We start from the raw sequence: 18,644 nt of genomic DNA, 5'->3' as shown, positions 1-18,644 counted from the left end.
AAAAAAGTTCTAGTGTTATGTCACTTCAAGCGATATCAATGCACGATAGGTAGCCTAAGAAGTTATGCAAATTCGTGAACAAATTGGATAAGTTGACAAACATGTGTATACATTCCCATATTGTTTTCAAAACCGAATTCGGTTTATACACACAAAAGAAAAGAACAGTCAAAACAAGTGGTGAATAGTGCCCAAAAAATGACAAATATAGCACTATTCATATAGCTTGTCTTTTTATTTCTCAAAGTGTAGATCGAATATGTTTTGATTCATGGACTTTGGCAACTTAGTTAAATTGGTAATTTGAATTGTGTACAATATGGCACGAAACACTCGGAGTGCTTGTAGCACTAGAATCTCTATATGGGCTTGCACTCTTCTACACAGTTGAGTGCAACCATGAAGAATGGCTCACATCATATTATTGACTTGGGTTTCTTTAGTGTGATTATTCAGCCAAACAATCCATTCTTATTGTTATTAGCATTGCCATGCTCATGACTAGAAAAATTTGATCTTCTCACAACAAATGAGCTAATTTTATTAGAGGCATAGCTAGGACCTATTTCTTTTTCTTATTTTTCTCTCTACACCTGCTAGTGAGCTTTTCTCTGAATCTCATATTCAAGGAAACCCGTAGATATAACATATAAAGGATAAAATAATCAAGAAGTTATAGATAATAAATAATTCTTATTATTATTGTCTCTAGGGTATAACTCCTTCAGTTTAAATGTGACAACCTAAACGGTCTTATATATTGGCCCAACAAGATCCTAGAGCCCTTGGCTCTTGACCGGAGCGCCGGCGCCGGCCGTCCAGTCGACGGAGGGCGGGATCGGATGTTCGTCGGGTACGATGGCGCGAACGGTGCCAACAACGAGGGAGCCGTAATCTTGGACCAGTGGTTTAGCACGGACGCACGGTCGGAGTCGACAAAGGAGTCGTGGTCATGGACCGGTGCACTGGCGTTGTCGTAATCGGCGGTCCTTGTCCAGTGCGGTGCCGGTGGGGTGATGGCCGTTGACGGAGTGTGCACTGAACTCATCGTGCGTAAGTCCCATGAACTCCGTGACGCCGAGCTGGTCCCATGAACAACGTTGTCGAGGAAAATCGTGAACCGCTTGTTGTCGCTCCTGCTGAAGTCGATCCCGAACACGCGCAACCCAGTCGTGGTAGAGCATGCGCTCCTCGTCCTCGCTCTGGCCACCGGACGAGGAACAGATCCAAAGAAACATCGAGGAGAGGCGCAGAGGCGGAGCTATGTGTACTTCAGGGATTTGGGGGGCCGTCGCCCCCCAGCCCATGAAAATTTTAGCAAAAGCCAAGTAGCAGTTTACCCATTTACCTCGTCTCGTCTAAGCACGCCGCGGCTGCTTTGCTGGCAGCCGGCATGGTCGCTCGCTCGCCTTCTAAGATTGGGAAGAATTAAGGCCGTCCTAGCTATCACTTGGGGCTGTAAGCCAGCGGGATTTGCATGGCCGTCCCTGGGATGTTTGGGGCCCAGTGCAAGAGAAAAAATAGGGCTCTTCTACACAAATAGTTATCTAGCTTTTTATATATATTTCAGTACCAACTTACTCAACATATTTTCTTTCAAAATATTCAATAGACATGTTAAATAACAGAAATTTCTCTAAATTTTTAATAGACACGTCACATACACAATTCTATCTAACTTTCCAATAGGCAGGGTACTCAACATATTTTTCTTGTGTCCCTTTTCATAATCACACATGCACTTTGACATGTAACACAAGCCGAAACACAGACAGTACAATATAGACAGGAAATTAAACTGAAATAAAAGCACATGGATCATGAAAGAAAGGCTCGTTGCCACTTGCTGCCTTAGGCTGGTCATATTGCATAGTAACTTAGGCTAGAATGTCATGCACATAACACTAGTCTATATTACTATCTTCATAGAGCATAGTAACATTAAGTTAGTGTCATAGATATATTCATTAATTAGTTTATAGACTCATTATATCTTAAAAAGTGTGATGTTATAGCCACACTAGCTAGGCAATGGGGGTATCACCCACCGGCAGGGGGCGCGTCTTGAAGACCATCCTGGTGAGACATTGTCTATGCAAGCATTTCTCAATTATCTCGAATCAAAGTTCTACGTGGATTATACATATATACACTCAATCATTCAATTACAGTTGTTGTGCTTACACGTGAATCAATAATGATTATACAACTGGACCGAACCAGGGCAAGAGAAAGCAAGGCGATGGTGGGGAGGCTCTAAAATCCATCTAGGATTTCCTCCCACTCACCGGCGACGCTGCTGGTACGCTCCACCTTCGGTGGCCTTAGAACCTTGTATTCGACAGTTACGATTGTACAGGTCAGGCTGTTATCCTGAGTTGTTAGCCTAGATAATATAGCTATAGGCTGTTAGTTTCTAGAAGTTTGTTATATATAATAAATCTCCTCTAAACTAGAGGCCATGCGTCTCCTATATATACATGATACGATCGGCCCCCGAAGGTTATCACTTTCCTCATCTCTTTCCTCTATCTAGGTTAATTTACATAATATCAAAGCCAAAAGATCTCAAGTTTAAGACATTGCTCACGCAGTATTAAAAACAAAACAAAAAGAGTTTGCGGCATGTGCACCGGACGCACGCTAAGGACTAAAATAACCTAGATTTGAGGGGAAGTTTTGAATATAAATACACCGGCTAGCCTCCTTCCATCAGTTCAAACTTTTGGTTTAATTGACTAGTGCATCAATCTTTCACCTTGGAGGTGTGGCGGACCGCGGCCTCTCGCCGACGAGATTTGTTTAGTTTGTTTTCAGTCTCTTCTTTAGGATGGTGAAGCGGCGGCTACTTCCTGAAGTTAAAATAAGGTTTCCCCGTCCTATCCTCGCTCCGGTGGTGCACCTAGCGTCGGTGGAGGGAGCGTGGAGTTGTGTGTCCAGCGAATCTCCCGTGGTCCGATCGTCTTTCGTGTTCGATTGTGTGGTTTCAGATCAGTCTCTTCCGATCTACGGTTGTCATCATTGGCGATGGTTTGCTGTTCTGGTGCGTTGGTCCTTTGGCACGACAATTTTTGCCTAATTCCGGTGATGGAGACTGAAGAGGCGAGGACAGCGACGCGCTTTTGGCTCGCGCTAGTGTCTTCAGCCATCGCTAGGTGGTCCAGTGATCTATTTGTATTTTTATTACTTTTGGACATCTTTGTACTGATGTTAATGATTATTAATAGACCGTTGGAATTTTCGCAAAAAAAAAAAAATTATACAACTACATGGCTAAATAGTTAAGACAACTTCGCTGAAAATAATAAAGACAACAACTCAGGATCTTATAGCCTATCCAACATGTTTCATATGGGGAGTCACCGAGTCAAGCTCTCACACTACTACAGCTATCCAACATTGCCCTGTATGGGGAGCATGGTACTCCATTTTGCCGGACGGCCAGACTCCAGAGTCAGGTCAGAATATAACTTATGACACCCTCCTCCTGGTATTCGCCACCGAGCCAGGCATCTCGTGATGCTTCTGCATCAGGTTGTGCATCGGCTGGATTTTGATTCTGACTTTCTCCACCTGAAAAAGAATTTGAAGTTGAGCTCCTCGTATAAAATGCAATTACAAGCGGGCACCAGAAAAGTATTTTTGGCGAGGCAAGGGCCAGCAAATTAGTCTGACTTCTACAAGGCATGGGTGATCAACACGAGACTCTGACTTCTCTACTTGAGGCTTCAGTCCACAACACGTCAACACTATGACATACTAATACTGGAATATGAATGAAACTTAGCAGCAAAACGAGTTTAGGGTTTTCTTTAGCAAATACAGAAATAGTGGCTCTACAGAAAATCCTTCTTGTTTAGTGTCAAGTTTCATGCACTGGCCAACATAACCAAAAGTCCGAACTAATGAAAAGAGACTAGGCAATACACTTATATATATGAACACCCCTCCTCACCTACCTCGATCCGTTCTAAAATAATATCGCAACTTTATCTAGATGCATATGTATCTAGATTTATTTTAATGTGTACATTCATCCGTATCTACCTCGTCTGATGCGACACTTAATTTGAAACAGAGGGAGCGTGTTTTAGTGGTATCTGTGTACCTCTTACTTATCTAATGCAAAATTGTAGGCTTCAATAGATGAGCTGCTATTGCTTCTACGCATTAAACATTTAAACCTCCATAGGAGGTGTAGGTCTATTCCAATATTTAATGCACTAGTATAATAGTTAGTACTACTCTTTCACTAGAACAAAGCAGTATACCTTGTAACTGCATGCTTATTCACTATATGTGACAACACTGGGCCAGATTGTGCGTTTTAGAGGTGTTATGTTCATCTTGGAGGCTTGGACTAGTAGTTGTCTACCTCTTATCGAATACAAAACAATGGAGCTATTTTGTATGCTCTTCAGAGCAATAAAAAGTATGGCAAGCATACTGCAGATCTCCACTTTCTTTATGTGTCACATACAACACACCCACACCTGGTTTAGTCTAGATGAACTTGGGGCCGAAGATCTCTGATAAGGATTTTCTACCGAGATAAAAGATAAAATGAACTGCAAGTAAATGTAACTCTGTAATTGCAAATTTTCACTTCAAAGCTGTTGTACCATACCAGCTCCTGGTGAAAAGGGTGAGACCGAGCTTCAGTCAGTCTTTTCTGCAGATTGATTTCTTTCTTACTTGCATACTTGGAGTTTTTCAGTTCATTTCCCCTCTCTTCTAATTCTCTATATAACTCTGAAATAAGACATCATTTAATGTCAATCTTTCACAATTTGCAGTCTCACCATGACATGCAAATGAAGAACTTAAATAACCAGCATATGAAAGGAAGCGGAACCAAAGTACAAGTGATAAATAAATCAATGTAGCCTCATGGCATACCTGTAAGTACTGATAAGATCCAGATTTGCGTTGGAATGTCATACAGTGTCTTCGCTAATGTCAACGATGACTTCAAAATATCTCTGGCCTGACCGTCATGCAGCTGAAGTGCTAATGTACCAAGTATTGTTAAATACTGAGAAACCAATTGGATGTTACCCAACTGTCTGTGTGCTATTTTAAAGCCACTTGCAAGGCAAGTCCTACATTAGATAAAAAACATTAATATTGACAGCATATCAACAAAAGATTTGTGAGCTTGTGAAGAGTTTCTCGAAACATAAAAGAGGAAATGGGATGTAGCAGACACCCATGAGAAAAAAATAATGCAGAACATTAGCTAGCATGGAGATGCAACTTTTCCTTTTCAGGGCTTACATGTGCAAGACATTGCCATTTGCATTCATTATACTCATTCACTAGTTACTATCATAGTCCTTACCGTGCTTCTTGTGGATTCTGATGTCTCATAAGTAAAAGCCCATAAACAAAAATGATACAGGTCTTCTCTCGCACACCAATAAATGAGTCCATGGTTCTGTAAGCAGGACCAATCAATTCTAGTGCCTAAACAATGAAAAGATGTAAAGCAATGTTTAGTCTTGGTAGACAGCTTGAGACAAAAATAAATAAACAAGTACACAAGATTGATACCTCTGAAGATGATTCCGCATCCCCCTTACAGATGTAGGAGACTGCTGCATAAACTTGGCACATAGATTGCATTGATTTGTTCTCTGTCAGCTGAAATCATTTCATTTACTTAATTCGAAAAATCCAGGAAGGCTTGCAACAAAACATAAGCAGACTTAAATGGCCTAATATATCAAGATTTGTATCTTCCAAATGCATGCTTTTTAGATCACTGGTCACATGATGCACAGTTGGAGGTCCAGTGTGCAGAAATTGATGTGTTTGGCAGCATACAAGAAAAGACTAGGAAGTCATGGCAGAGAGGCGCTTATCCAAAGCTAAATATGGTGGAGTGGCATCCCGAGAGGAGGAAATACCTTTAATGCCTCAAGGAAGTGGAAAGCAGCCTCATCAAAGCAGCCAACAGAATGAGCATATTGTCCCCTTAGCATTTCAATTGTGCTTTCACTGCCTTGGAGAATCGTTGGGAAACGAGTCAACCAGTTTTTCATCTGCGCTAAAACCTACAGGGGAAAAAGGCAAATTAATAAGCGTTAGCTAAAGAACCAGAAGATATGTAGATTTGATATTTGGAAACAAACATATGTGCCCTAATTTATGGCCCTACTACACCAGACAAGATGTGCTTATATCAAAGGCTGTAATCTATATATCAGCACAGCGTATAATGAGATATATTGCCTGCAGCAGACAAATTGGAATGGGTGATCTCATAAGTGATTTATTAAGCATGGTTGCAGCCTTAAGAAGTATTCCAACATATATTGGTAAAGCATGAATATGTTGGTTGATTTACCTCCAGGGCTTCAACAAATTCTGATCGTGTGAGTTCTACAGCAACATTGTTTTCAAGGAACTGAAGCAAAAGCGTCAAGTACAAACCAGCCATCCATATCGTGGAGTGTTCCAAATTTTCCTCTGCATAGCATCATAAACACTAGATAAGATTAAGGTAAAAGGAGGACAATACTATAACAATTTAGTTCTCAATTGGTGAAGATAAGTTTTTTTTTTCTGTGAAGCACAAAAGATGAGGTAATTCTTTATATAACAGTGGGCAGGTCCCCCGGTCCCTGATCTGCCACTGAACAATAACATGTCTCTTATATGCAAAACCTTCTGGTCCATAACACACTTGACCAAATTCCATCAGTCGAACCATTATCCTCGAAATAGATATTCATCCCACTTTATAAATAAAGCCGCAACGGCCGAACCGATACAAGGTGGAGAGGAGAACCTCTTACAAAGCAGATCAAAGAAAAACAAAAAAAAAAAAAGAACACGGAGAACCCAAAGTTGCCACGAAGACATTGACACGAGACCGAGTTGAAACGGGGCTCCACACCGATGCCCCCAAGAGGGAAAACGACGCAGTGCGACGTCGCCGTCGAGACCGCGAGGTCTAGGGCTTTCACCCGGAGCCGTACCGCAGAGCGGATACCCACAACGACGCCCCCAAGAGGGTTACGACACCCGCATGCATCGCTGTCGTTGGCGGCGGGATGCTGAGCTTTCGTCCCGAAGCATCCGCACACCGCGCCCGAGAACTCACCCGCCCGCTGTCCCCAAGTTGGGCATCCCAAACACGATCTGGGGTTGTCGAAGCTGAAGTGCCGCGAACACCAGGATCCCCCACCGCCCGCTCCACGCCAGCCTCATGACCGAAGAGAAGGACCACCAACACCACCGCGTTGCCCGCCGTAGAGCCAACTGCGCAGTCCACCTTCTAGGGCCGCCGCCCCGGCATCCCCACGAACTCGAGCCCATGGATTGACTAGCACACGGCAGCCATCAGAGTACACGGTAGCCCAGGGGAGGGGATCCGCCCTCCGCCACCCGAGGTGCACGTCGTCCGGAGGCAGTAGCATGGCCGATGTGGCCTAGATCAGGTCCGGACCTGCCAGGCCTAGATCAAGCCCCATTAGTCATGCCACCACACTGCTACGCCCAGGCCACTATCAACATCCACCTGCAACACAGAACAAACCTAGCCACCATCAATCCGCCATGTGCTAGTCGGACACCATGAGCGGTGTCGCCGCGACCTCACTCCTCGCAAAACGGCCTTGGTCGAGACCGCGCACTGCCGCCAAGAAGCAACCCCACCGCGACGCTCGGGGACATAGCCACGCTGCTGCCGACACCGCCACATCACCGATCAAGCCGGATAGTTTGTCGGCATCGCAGAACTCACCGCCAAACTCGAGCAAGAGCCTAACCTTGACCCTCCCGGACAGAAGAGGGACCACACAACCGTGCTGCCAAGGACCGCCACTAGGCCCACCTAGCCCAGATCTAGCACCAGCTGCGGTGCAACTAGGGAGGAGTCCCGCTGGCGCTGGCCATCACCACGGCCATGGACGCGGCCCTCCTGGCCCAGATCGGGGCCCGCTTGGCCCCAACCCGGGTCTAGGGTTCGCCTGGCGTCGCCCGTGAAAGAGCAGTCTCCTAGTTGTGTTGTTTTCTGGATTGTTGTTTGACTTTGGGGAGTCTCATACTCTCATCTCGCCCTTTTGGTGCAGACTTTGCTATATCAAAACTGCTTTTCCTGCTTACTGAAAAGATATGGAAGGCCTTTGCATAGTCGCTAGAAAAAATGAGCTTATGTCACTTAGCAAGATGAAGTAAAAATATGTGTGGCCAAGGACCATGCATAATTGAGAGGTCTACCATATGGTAGTACAGATGTAGCTATAACAAATGGTACCACGTTTTTTGTAGAAAATAATTGAAGTTCTTATATTTACCTGTCATGCCATCCACGATCCCAAGCTTCGATAGTTCCTCTGTAAAATAATGGGAATGCCCAGTAAGTGCCAGTAATTTTTACTTATAAATATACAACTTTATACATATTCTAGCTTTTACACACACGGGATAAACATATCAGATCCTATTGTAGATCATGTTCAGAATATCCAAGATAAAAATGCAAGTTCAAATAATATGTGTAACACGCTACTATTAGCTTATGGATGTTGACATGCATCAATGCATGCATATGCTTCCCGTATGTACGTACTCAACAAACATTACATCCCAGTATCATAGTCAATGTACTCCCTTACATTTTCCAGTGATGGACTGAAGTGTACCAAGTTGCATGAATCATACCAGGACAACGATTCTGGTATGCAGGGATTTATTGTGATTTTGGACATTGTGGTGCTGATCGGTTGAAAATAATCAAAATATACAAGATCGCGGAGCTATGTTTTCAAAAGGTCCTGACAGGCTCAGAGCTGTGTTGTCAAATGAATACGGTCAGCCCGTAAAAGGTAAAACAAGATTTCCTTAGGAGCACCTGTTTAATAAAACCTAATGATGTAATTTGCTACGGCTGGGCTATATACCACCACAATAGGTACCTAGATTAGTCATTGTACAAAGTTATTATATTTGTATTTAAACTAAATGCACATTTCCGATCCTCTTTGGTCTTTCCACTAACTACATCATGTACTCCAACATGGCCGCTCCTATTTATACATGCCTCTCCCTTTATGTCGAAGCATTGACATAGCCACCTCCATGGAGTTGGATTCAACAAGACAAATGGTCACGGAACATAATGCTCGGCCATGTCATATTTGATGAAACGGCAGCATACTTATCAGATCAGCTGGTGATCATATACCAAAATCACGATAAACATTGCTGAGCTCAATCACTCTGAAGTGGTTAATAATAAGACTAGACAGGGAGGGACCCCGGCCTTGGCTTTTTCGAAAGAATCAAGAAACTCGGCTGAAATATTTTAGCCCTCAAGGACTATGACCTAGTAAAAACGGTTACTATTTCATATACCCATGGTTGTAAATTAGCTGTGCCTAGTATGTTGAATCATACACGATGTTAGTTAGCTAGAATCATGCCATCCTTACACACAATACTTGATATAAGTTAGCATTGAGCAGAACATACCATGGATGATCTGCAGTCCTGACTGTATTCTCTTTCCACATTCCCTAAATAAGCCTTTTGGGCGACTGATCATTACGACCATGAGATCCACCAGCACAAACACGGCAGTCCGTGGGAGCCATTCCCCATGCATCGGCGGTGGCGCCAACAGCAACTTATCCCCATAATCCAACACATCATTCAATGCGTCATAGCCGCACAAGGCTCGCAGCTGATCTTTCAACTGCCTCTGCTTATGCACCAGCTCCGCCCTCTCCCTCTCCTTCAACACAGGCTGTGCTAGCGATCTCTCCACCGCACTAAGCTCAGTACCAAGCTCTTTAATACACTGGGTTAGCCCTCCTCGACGCCGCGCCCTGCCATGTCGGCCGCCGCCGGGCTCCTCGCGTTGGCGGAAGAGGCCGAGCGCCGGTGCGACTTCTCCACCGCCACGTTGTGCCTGGAGTCGGCGCTCAGCCCGCCGCACGCCGCCTCGCTCCTCCCGCTCGCCGAGGCCCGCGCGCGGCTGCGCCTCGCCGGCCTGCTGCTCGCCCGCTCCAAGGGACTCGCCAGCGCCAAGGCCCATCTCGAGCGCGCCTTGCTCGTCCTCAACCCGCTCCCCTCCGCGCCGCCGCGGCTCAAGCTGCTGGCGCACTCCCTCCTCGCCAACGTCTACGGCCTCCTCGGCTCCGTCCCGTCGCAGAAGCACGTCCTCCGCCGCGGGCTCGGCCTCCTCGCCTCCGCCTCCGCGTCTGGCCTCCTCCCCGCCGGCCCGTCCCTCCTGTGGACCAGTAACTTCCAGGCGCAGCTCGCCTCCGCGTTCGCCGCCGAAGGTGACGCCGCGTCTGCCCTCTCCACGCTGTCCGAGGGAGCCGCCGCAGCTACCCAGCTCGAGAGCCCCCAGCTTGACCTCTTCTTTGCTGCTACCACTCTCCACGTCCACTTACTCTGCTGGGAGGACAGCACCGCCGTTGCGGCCGCCGTCGCACGCGTCTCCGACCTCTGGGAAGCGCTCACGGACGAGAAGGTAAACTCAGTTTTCTCCATTTTGATCCCTTTTCAGTTGCAGCGGGATGTAAAGTTCATGTTTTTTGATTCCGTCAGTTACAGCGGGAAGTAAAGTTCGTGTTTTTGAAATGTATCTTCTGCTGATTCCATGCAGAAGGAGCACTGGGTTGGACTCTTCTTCTACACGGAGCTGCTGCAGACCTTCTACCTGCTCAGGGTCTGCGACTACAAGGCTGCCTCAAAGCATGTGGAGAGGCTGGACACGGCTGTTAAGACCGAGATGCAGAGGGGCCAGTGTATTAAAGAGCTTGGTACTGAGCTTAGTGCGGTGGAGAGATCGCTAGCACAGCCTGTGTTGAAGGAGAGGGAGAGGGCGGAGCTGGTGCATAAGCAGAGGCAGTTGAAAGATCAGCTGCGAGCCTTGTGCGGCTATGACGCATTGAATGATGTGTTGGATTATGGGGATAAGTTGCTGTTGGCGCCACCGCCGATGCATGGGGAATGGCTCCCACGGACTGCCGTGTTTGTGCTGGTGGATCTCATGGTCGTAATGATCAGTCGCCCAAAAGGCTTATTTAGGGAATGTGGAAAGAGAATACAGTCAGGACTGCAGATCATCCATGGTATGTTCTGCTCAATGCTAACTTATATCAAGTATTGTGTGTAAGGATGGCATGATTCTAGCTAACTAACATCGTGTATGATTCAACATACTAGGCACAGCTAATTTACAACCATGGGTATATGAAATAGTAACCGTTTTTACTAGGTCATAGTCCTTGAGGGCTAAAATATTTCAGCCGAGTTTCTTGATTCTTTCGAAAAAGCCAAGGCCGGGGTCCCTCCCTGTCTAGTCTTATTATTAACCACTTCAGAGTGATTGAGCTCAGCAATGTTTATCGTGATTTTGGTATATGATCACCAGCTGATCTGATAAGTATGCTGCCGTTTCATCAAATATGACATGGCCGAGCATTATGTTCCGTGACCATTTGTCTTGTTGAATCCAACTCCATGGAGGTGGCTATGTCAATGCTTCGACATAAAGGGAGAGGCATGTATAAATAGGAGCGGCCATGTTGGAGTACATGATGTAGTTAGTGGAAAGACCAAAGAGGATCGGAAATGTGCATTTAGTTTAAATACAAATATAATAACTTTGTACAATGACTAATCTAGGTACCTATTGTGGTGGTATATAGCCCAGCCGTAGCAAATTACATCATTAGGTTTTATTAAACAGGTGCTCCTAAGGAAATCTTGTTTTACCTTTTACGGGCTGACCGTATTCATTTGACAACACAACTCTGAGCCTGTCAGGACCTTTTGAAAACATAGCTCCGCGATCTTGTATATTTTGATTATTTTCAACCGATCAGCACCACAATGTCCAAAATCACAATAAATCCCTGCATACCAGAATCGTTGTCCTGGTATGATTCATGCAACTTGGTACACTTCAGTCCATCACTGGAAAATGTAAGGGAGTACATTGACTATGATACTGGGATGTAATGTTTGTTGAGTACGTACATACGGGAAGCATATGCATGCATTGATGCATGTCAACATCCATAAGCTAATAGTAGCGTGTTACACATATTATTTGAACTTGCATTTTTATCTTGGATATTCTGAACATGATCTACAATAGGATCTGATATGTTTATCCCGTGTGTGTAAAAGCTAGAATATGTATAAAGTTGTATATTTATAAGTAAAAATTACTGGCACTTACTGGGCATTCCCATTATTTTACAGAGGAACTATCGAAGCTTGGGATCGTGGATGGCATGACAGGTAAATATAAGAACTTCAATTATTTTCTACAAAAAACGTGGTACCATTTGTTATAGCTACATCTGTACTACCATATGGTAGACCTCTCAATTATGCATGGTCCTTGGCCACACATATTTTTACTTCATCTTGCTAAGTGACATAAGCTCATTTTTTCTAGCGACTATGCAAAGGCCTTCCATATCTTTTCAGTAAGCAGGAAAAGCAGTTTTGATATAGCAAAGTCTGCACCAAAAGGGCGAGATGAGAGTATGAGACTCCCCAAAGTCAAACAACAATCCAGAAAACAACACAACTAGGAGACTGCTCTTTCACTGGCGTTTTAGGGAGTTGCTTTTCCTACCTCAGTCGAACCATTATGGGACTGCACAAAGACCATTCTGCTACGACCATCTGTATTCTCCTTGCCTTCTTTTTCCACTTCATTCAAACTGGCGAGTTGATCATATGGTGATGGGTAAACAAAATGGTCATCCAGGAATGGAGCTCGGCGTGTGTGGTACCAAATTCCGTGGAAGAGCAAAAGAAAAAAAATAGTCAGGTGGTTGTGCAGGAGACCACAATAAGAAACACTCTGAATAAAAATAAGGAAAAGTCAAGTGGTGGTGATGAGGATTTAGCCTCGGATGAAGGAGCCGCTAAAGGCACTAGCATGATCACTTTGTCAAGAGAAACAATTTTAGCAAATGGTGGCACAAGATGAAAGGTGTGATGTAAATCTGCATGGGAAAACATGGGCGAGGCTCCATGGGCTGCAGACGTATTAAAGCCACGTTGGTGATGGTGAAGAGCGTGATCATGGCAGGTATATCCACCATGACACGTCAGCATGGGTAGACCCTGGGGAGCTCCAGCTTGCCCTTCTTGATAGCTGACAAGCGATTCTAGCTAGGCCAGTGCTTAGGTGTCAGGAAAAATAACTCGTGTAGGTATGTGGCGCCTGTGGCCATCAATTTGGGTGGTCTTGCTGCAATTGAGCGTGCACTAATAGCATCGTATGGATTTTGTGCTTCAACGGGAGCCTAGCAGAGCGAAGACAGATCAAGAGTAGGGGAGTGGAGGCAGAAGATGAGGATAAAGAGTTAAAAAGGTATTATCGAGAAATCAAACTGAGAAATTTGACAGAATAGCAGTATGCCAAAAACTGGTAATGTTTTGTTACAGTGGTGGGCTGGTGGCATACAATGGAAAGGTCATTATTTAGTGGCAGATCACGGAAAATATTCATTGGGATATTGATTTTTGTATAGAATGAATTTGAAACAAAGAATCCCAATGGATTAAAGAAATGTCTGGTATGAAGTAGTTTACCCTTTTATTCAAAATTAGTGGCATGACTGGTATAGATGATCTATTTGGCAGTGCAAATATGGAAATAAGATCTACGGGTGTATATTTCCATTTTATTAAAATGACACACGAGAAAAAACAAGGAGAAAAAAAGATAAGCACGCGAGAAGGGGCTAAAAGTTCTCGATTAACCAACTCTGCATAGGATTGTTACACTGGAGCCCCAGCAGGACTATCTTCATTCTTCCATACCCAGCACACAGAACAAGAATCAATTGACAGGTTATATCATTTAACTCTGGCAACGACTCAACGGAGGTAAGAACGTTTTTAAATTGGAATTAAGTTTGTACCTGAATGAAATGATTTTAAGAATTAACGCCGTGATTTTGTAATGGTTGCTTAGAAGATCAAGGATGAAGGAGATAGATGGAAAGAAAAAAGGTTTAGGACTGGGTTGTTTGAGCCAGTGAAAGAGCAGTCTCCTAGTTGTGTTGTTTTCTGGATTGTTGTTTGACTTTGGGGAGTCTCATACTCTCATCTCGCCCTTTTGGTGCAGACTTTGCTATATCAAAACTGCTTTTCCTGCTTACTGAAAAGATATGGAAGGCCTTTGCATAGTCGCTAGAAAAAATGAGCTTATGTCACTTAGCAAGATGAAGTAAAAATATGTGTGGCCAAGGACCATGCATAATTGAGAGGTCTACCATATGGTAGTACAGATGTAGCTATAACAAATGGTACCACGTTTTTTGTAGAAAATAATTGAAGTTCTTATATTTACCTGTCATGCCATCCACGATCCCAAGCTTCGATAGTTCCTCTGTAAAATAATGGGAATGCCCAGTAAGTGCCAGTAATTTTTACTTATAAATATACAACTTTATACATATTCTAGCTTTTACACACACGGGATAAACATATCAGATCCTATTGTAGATCATGTTCAGAATATCCAAGATAAAAATGCAAGTTCAAATAATATGTGTAACACGCTACTATTAGCTTATGGATGTTGACATGCATCAATGCATGCATATGCTTCCCGTATGTACGTACTCAACAAACATTACATCCCAGTATCATAGTCAATGTACTCCCTTACATTTTCCAGTGATGGACTGAAGTGTACCAAGTTGCATGAATCATACCAGGACAACGATTCTGGTATGCAGGGATTTATTGTGATTTTGGACATTGTGGTGCTGATCGGTTGAAAATAATCAAAATATACAAGATCGCGGAGCTATGTTTTCAAAAGGTCCTGACAGGCTCAGAGCTGTGTTGTCAAATGAATACGGTCAGCCCGTAAAAGGTAAAACAAGATTTCCTTAGGAGCACCTGTTTAATAAAACCTAATGATGTAATTTGCTACGGCTGGGCTATATACCACCACAATAGGTACCTAGATTAGTCATTGTACAAAGTTATTATATTTGTATTTAAACTAAATGCACATTTCCGATCCTCTTTGGTCTTTCCACTAACTACATCATGTACTCCAACATGGCCGCTCCTATTTATACATGCCTCTCCCTTTATGTCGAAGCATTGACATAGCCACCTCCATGGAGTTGGATTCAACAAGACAAATGGTCACGGAACATAATGCTCGGCCATGTCATATTTGATGAAACGGCAGCATACTTATCAGATCAGCTGGTGATCATATACCAAAATCACGATAAACATTGCTGAGCTCAATCACTCTGAAGTGGTTAATAATAAGACTAGACAGGGAGGGACCCCGGCCTTGGCTTTTTCGAAAGAATCAAGAAACTCGGCTGAAATATTTTAGCCCTCAAGGACTATGACCTAGTAAAAACGGTTACTATTTCATATACCCATGGTTGTAAATTAGCTGTGCCTAGTATGTTGAATCATACACGATGTTAGTTAGCTAGAATCATGCCATCCTTACACACAATACTTGATATAAGTTAGCATTGAGCAGAACATACCATGGATGATCTGCAGTCCTGACTGTATTCTCTTTCCACATTCCCTAAATAAGCCTTTTGGGCGACTGATCATTACGACCATGAGATCCACCAGCACAAACACGGCAGTCCGTGGGAGCCATTCCCCATGCATCGGCGGTGGCGCCAACAGCAACTTATCCCCATAATCCAACACATCATTCAATGCGTCATAGCCGCACAAGGCTCGCAGCTGATCTTTCAACTGCCTCTGCTTATGCACCAGCTCCGCCCTCTCCCTCTCCTTCAACACAGGCTGTGCTAGCGATCTCTCCACCGCACTAAGCTCAGTACCAAGCTCTTTAATACACTGGCCCCTCTGCATCTCGGTCTTAACAGCCGTGTCCAGCCTCTCCACATGCTTTGAGGCAGCCTTGTAGTCGCAGACCCTGAGCAGGTAGAAGGTCTGCAGCAGCTCCGTGTAGAAGAAGAGTCCAACCCAGTGCTCCTTCTGCATGGAATCAGCAGAAGATACATTTCAAAAACACGAACTTTACTTCCCGCTGTAACTGACGGAATCAAAAAACATGAACTTTACATCCCGCTGCAACTGAAAAGGGATCAAAATGGAGAAAACTGAGTTTACCTTCTCGTCCGTGAGCGCTTCCCAGAGGTCGGAGACGCGTGCGACGGCGGCCGCAACGGCGGTGCTGTCCTCCCAGCAGAGTAAGTGGACGTGGAGAGTGGTAGCAGCAAAGAAGAGGTCAAGCTGGGGGCTCTCGAGCTGGGTAGCTGCGGCGGCTCCCTCGGACAGCGTGGAGAGGGCAGACGCGGCGTCACCTTCGGCGGCGAACGCGGAGGCGAGCTGCGCCTGGAAGTTACTGGTCCACAGGAGGGACGGGCCGGCGGGGAGGAGGCCAGACGCGGAGGCGGAGGCGAGGAGGCCGAGCCCGCGGCGGAGGACGTGCTTCTGCGACGGGACGGAGCCGAGGAGGCCGTAGACGTTGGCGAGGAGGGAGTGCGCCAGCAGCTTGAGCCGCGGCGGCGCGGAGGGGAGCGGGTTGAGGACGAGCAAGGCGCGCTCGAGATGGGCCTTGGCGCTGGCGAGTCCCTTGGAGCGGCCGAGCAGCAGGCCGGCGAGGCGCAGCCGCGCGCGGGCCTCGGCGAGCGGGAGGAGCGAGGCGGCGTGCGGCGGGCTGAGCGCCGACTCCAGGCACAACGTGGCGGTGGAGAAGTCGCACCGGCGCTCGGCCTCTTCCGCCAACGCGAGGAGCCCGGCGGCGGCCGACATGGCAGGGCGCGGCGTCGAGGAGGGCTAACCTAGCTAGGGCGGGAACGGGAATGGGCGCCGATTTGGCAAGCGTTTTCTTTCCTCCCCCGTAACTTTAGAGATCCGAAATTATAGGGTGCACAACAAAACCGGGGCATATTTACCGGCGTTTTCGGCCTGGAACCCGAGGGGCCACCGTGAATAATACAACGAGCCAAGTGCTCAGTGTTTGATCTGCTTGTGCTGGCTGGCTGCTCTTGTACTGGAATGGAACCAGAGTTCAAATCCTATATTTGACAATTTGGTGTCTCGTAAAGGCGGAATATTCTTTAGTAGGAGGCGATGTTTTCGTCGACAGCGAGGCGTCTGTAGTGACTTCGTCAATCTCAAGACCCGACGGATCAGTTCTTCAACGCAGTCTTTTGGAGGTGCTCATATGGGTAGGATGTGCGTGTGTGCGTTCATAGGGTGAATGTATGCGCGTATATATGAGCGTCTTTCATTGTATTGTATTTCGCAAAAAAAATTAATAAGAGAGAAGAGGGAAAATGTAATTTGCAATTTCTTTTTATAATCAACGATCCCACATTCCTAAAAAAAAATAGTGATCCCACTTTATTAACAAAATAACTACTGTACAATAACATTTTTTTTAGAGAAAATGTACAATAACATTGATGAGTAGTCACAAAATTATCTGTTAGATGAATACACCCTTTTTTAAGGGTAAACCCATGGACATGGCGATTTTGGACTCGTGCTCATATGAGCTCGTTTTGTGAACCGTCCGTATGACCTTGGGATTTGCGATATTAATGGTTTGACGGCTAGATGCGGATCACGGAAAATGCATGTTACTGCACGTCTATCGTATGTACAGGACGCAATCTTTGACGGTGGTTTGCTCACGGAGGTTTCAACAAATTGACGGGGACCATTCTAAACCTATGGCACAAGCTGACCAAACGTTGTTGTGCCGATGGTACATAAACTAACTGTGTGGGACTGGATGTACTGTTGAAATACTTTTAGCCAGCCAGGAGAATAAGAAACTGAGAGAGAAGATTGCACGACCTAGCGCTTTGGCGACTCCAAGGCGACTAGGGTTTCCAGCCTCTACCATCGATCTCTGATCGATGTTGGAGTTTGACCCGATCTCTCCTTCGTTTGCCCCCGTTAGGGGTTGGGTTCTCGTAAGGTGTTATCCTTGTTCTGCTTGGTTTCGCTTCTCCCCTAGTCCCATCTAGGGTTTGGGGCGGGTTCTTTCTGGGTTCATGCCGCTTCATCGGAGAACTCTGGCAACTGGCCAGACGGCTCAAGAAAGCACAAGGAAGAAGAAATCAATGACATGTTGCACAGGCAGGGGATTGGTGAAGATGATTTCGATGATCTGGTTTTCAAGGAGGTTGATAGTGCTCCAAAGGAGATGATAAAGTGGATGGCTTTGGTTAGGGTTCATACAAAAAATTACTTCAGTGCCTCTACCTTCTGGTGGCATGGAGCCCTGCTAGAGAAATCAAATTCCAGCACATAGAAGGAAATATATTTACAGTTCAATGTTCCTGCCTCGGGGATTGGATAAAAGTTGAGAAGGGGGGACCTTGGTTGTTCCGTCAATCGATAGTTTGTATTGAACCGTATGATGGTGTGTCGAATCATGAATTGATTGATCTAAACCACTTCACTACATGGGTGCAAATTCAGAAGCTGCAGGTGGGATATCGCAATGATGCTCTGATTACAAACCTGATAGAGAGGAAGGTTGGAAAAGTAGTGGAGATCCATACGAATGTCCAAGGTGCTGGTAATTTTGTTCGTGTCCAGGTTAAGCTAGATGTCCGTAATGTTCTTGAGAGGTTCGTCTCCATGAGCAGGGGAGGGCAAAAGAGAGATTTTTC

General features: G+C 45.3%; 2 protein-coding genes across 2 annotated transcripts; one reads left to right on the top strand and one right to left on the bottom strand.

Annotated features, from left to right (window-relative positions):
- Positions 1 to 3,471: 3,471 nt before the first annotated feature.
- LOC124672253 (sister chromatid cohesion protein SCC4-like) lies at positions 3,472 to 16,767 on the bottom strand. Its single transcript, XM_047208513.1, has 10 exons — positions 16,123 to 16,767; positions 15,519 to 15,987; positions 14,342 to 14,380; positions 6,350 to 6,471; positions 5,910 to 6,056; positions 5,554 to 5,643; positions 5,342 to 5,466; positions 4,900 to 5,102; positions 4,628 to 4,752; positions 3,472 to 3,573 (listed from the first exon to the last, which is right to left on the bottom strand). Exons 1-10 carry the CDS (start codon positions 16,765 to 16,767, stop codon positions 3,472 to 3,474), a joined length of 2,067 nt encoding a protein of 688 aa, XP_047064469.1.
- Positions 9,842 to 14,178, top strand: LOC124678802 (sister chromatid cohesion protein SCC4-like). The gene is made up of 4 exons (XM_047214656.1): positions 9,842 to 10,486; positions 10,622 to 11,090; positions 12,229 to 12,267; positions 14,117 to 14,178. Exons 1-4 carry the CDS (start codon positions 9,842 to 9,844, stop codon positions 14,176 to 14,178), a joined length of 1,215 nt encoding a protein of 404 aa, XP_047070612.1.
- Positions 16,768 to 18,644: the final 1,877 nt, after the last annotated feature.

This window comes from Lolium rigidum, chromosome 7 (assembly GCF_022539505.1).
Source record: "Lolium rigidum isolate FL_2022 chromosome 7, APGP_CSIRO_Lrig_0.1, whole genome shotgun sequence".
Lineage (NCBI taxonomy): Eukaryota > Viridiplantae > Streptophyta > Magnoliopsida > Poales > Poaceae > Lolium > Lolium rigidum.
This window is presented reverse-complemented; position numbering and strand designations above follow the sequence as displayed.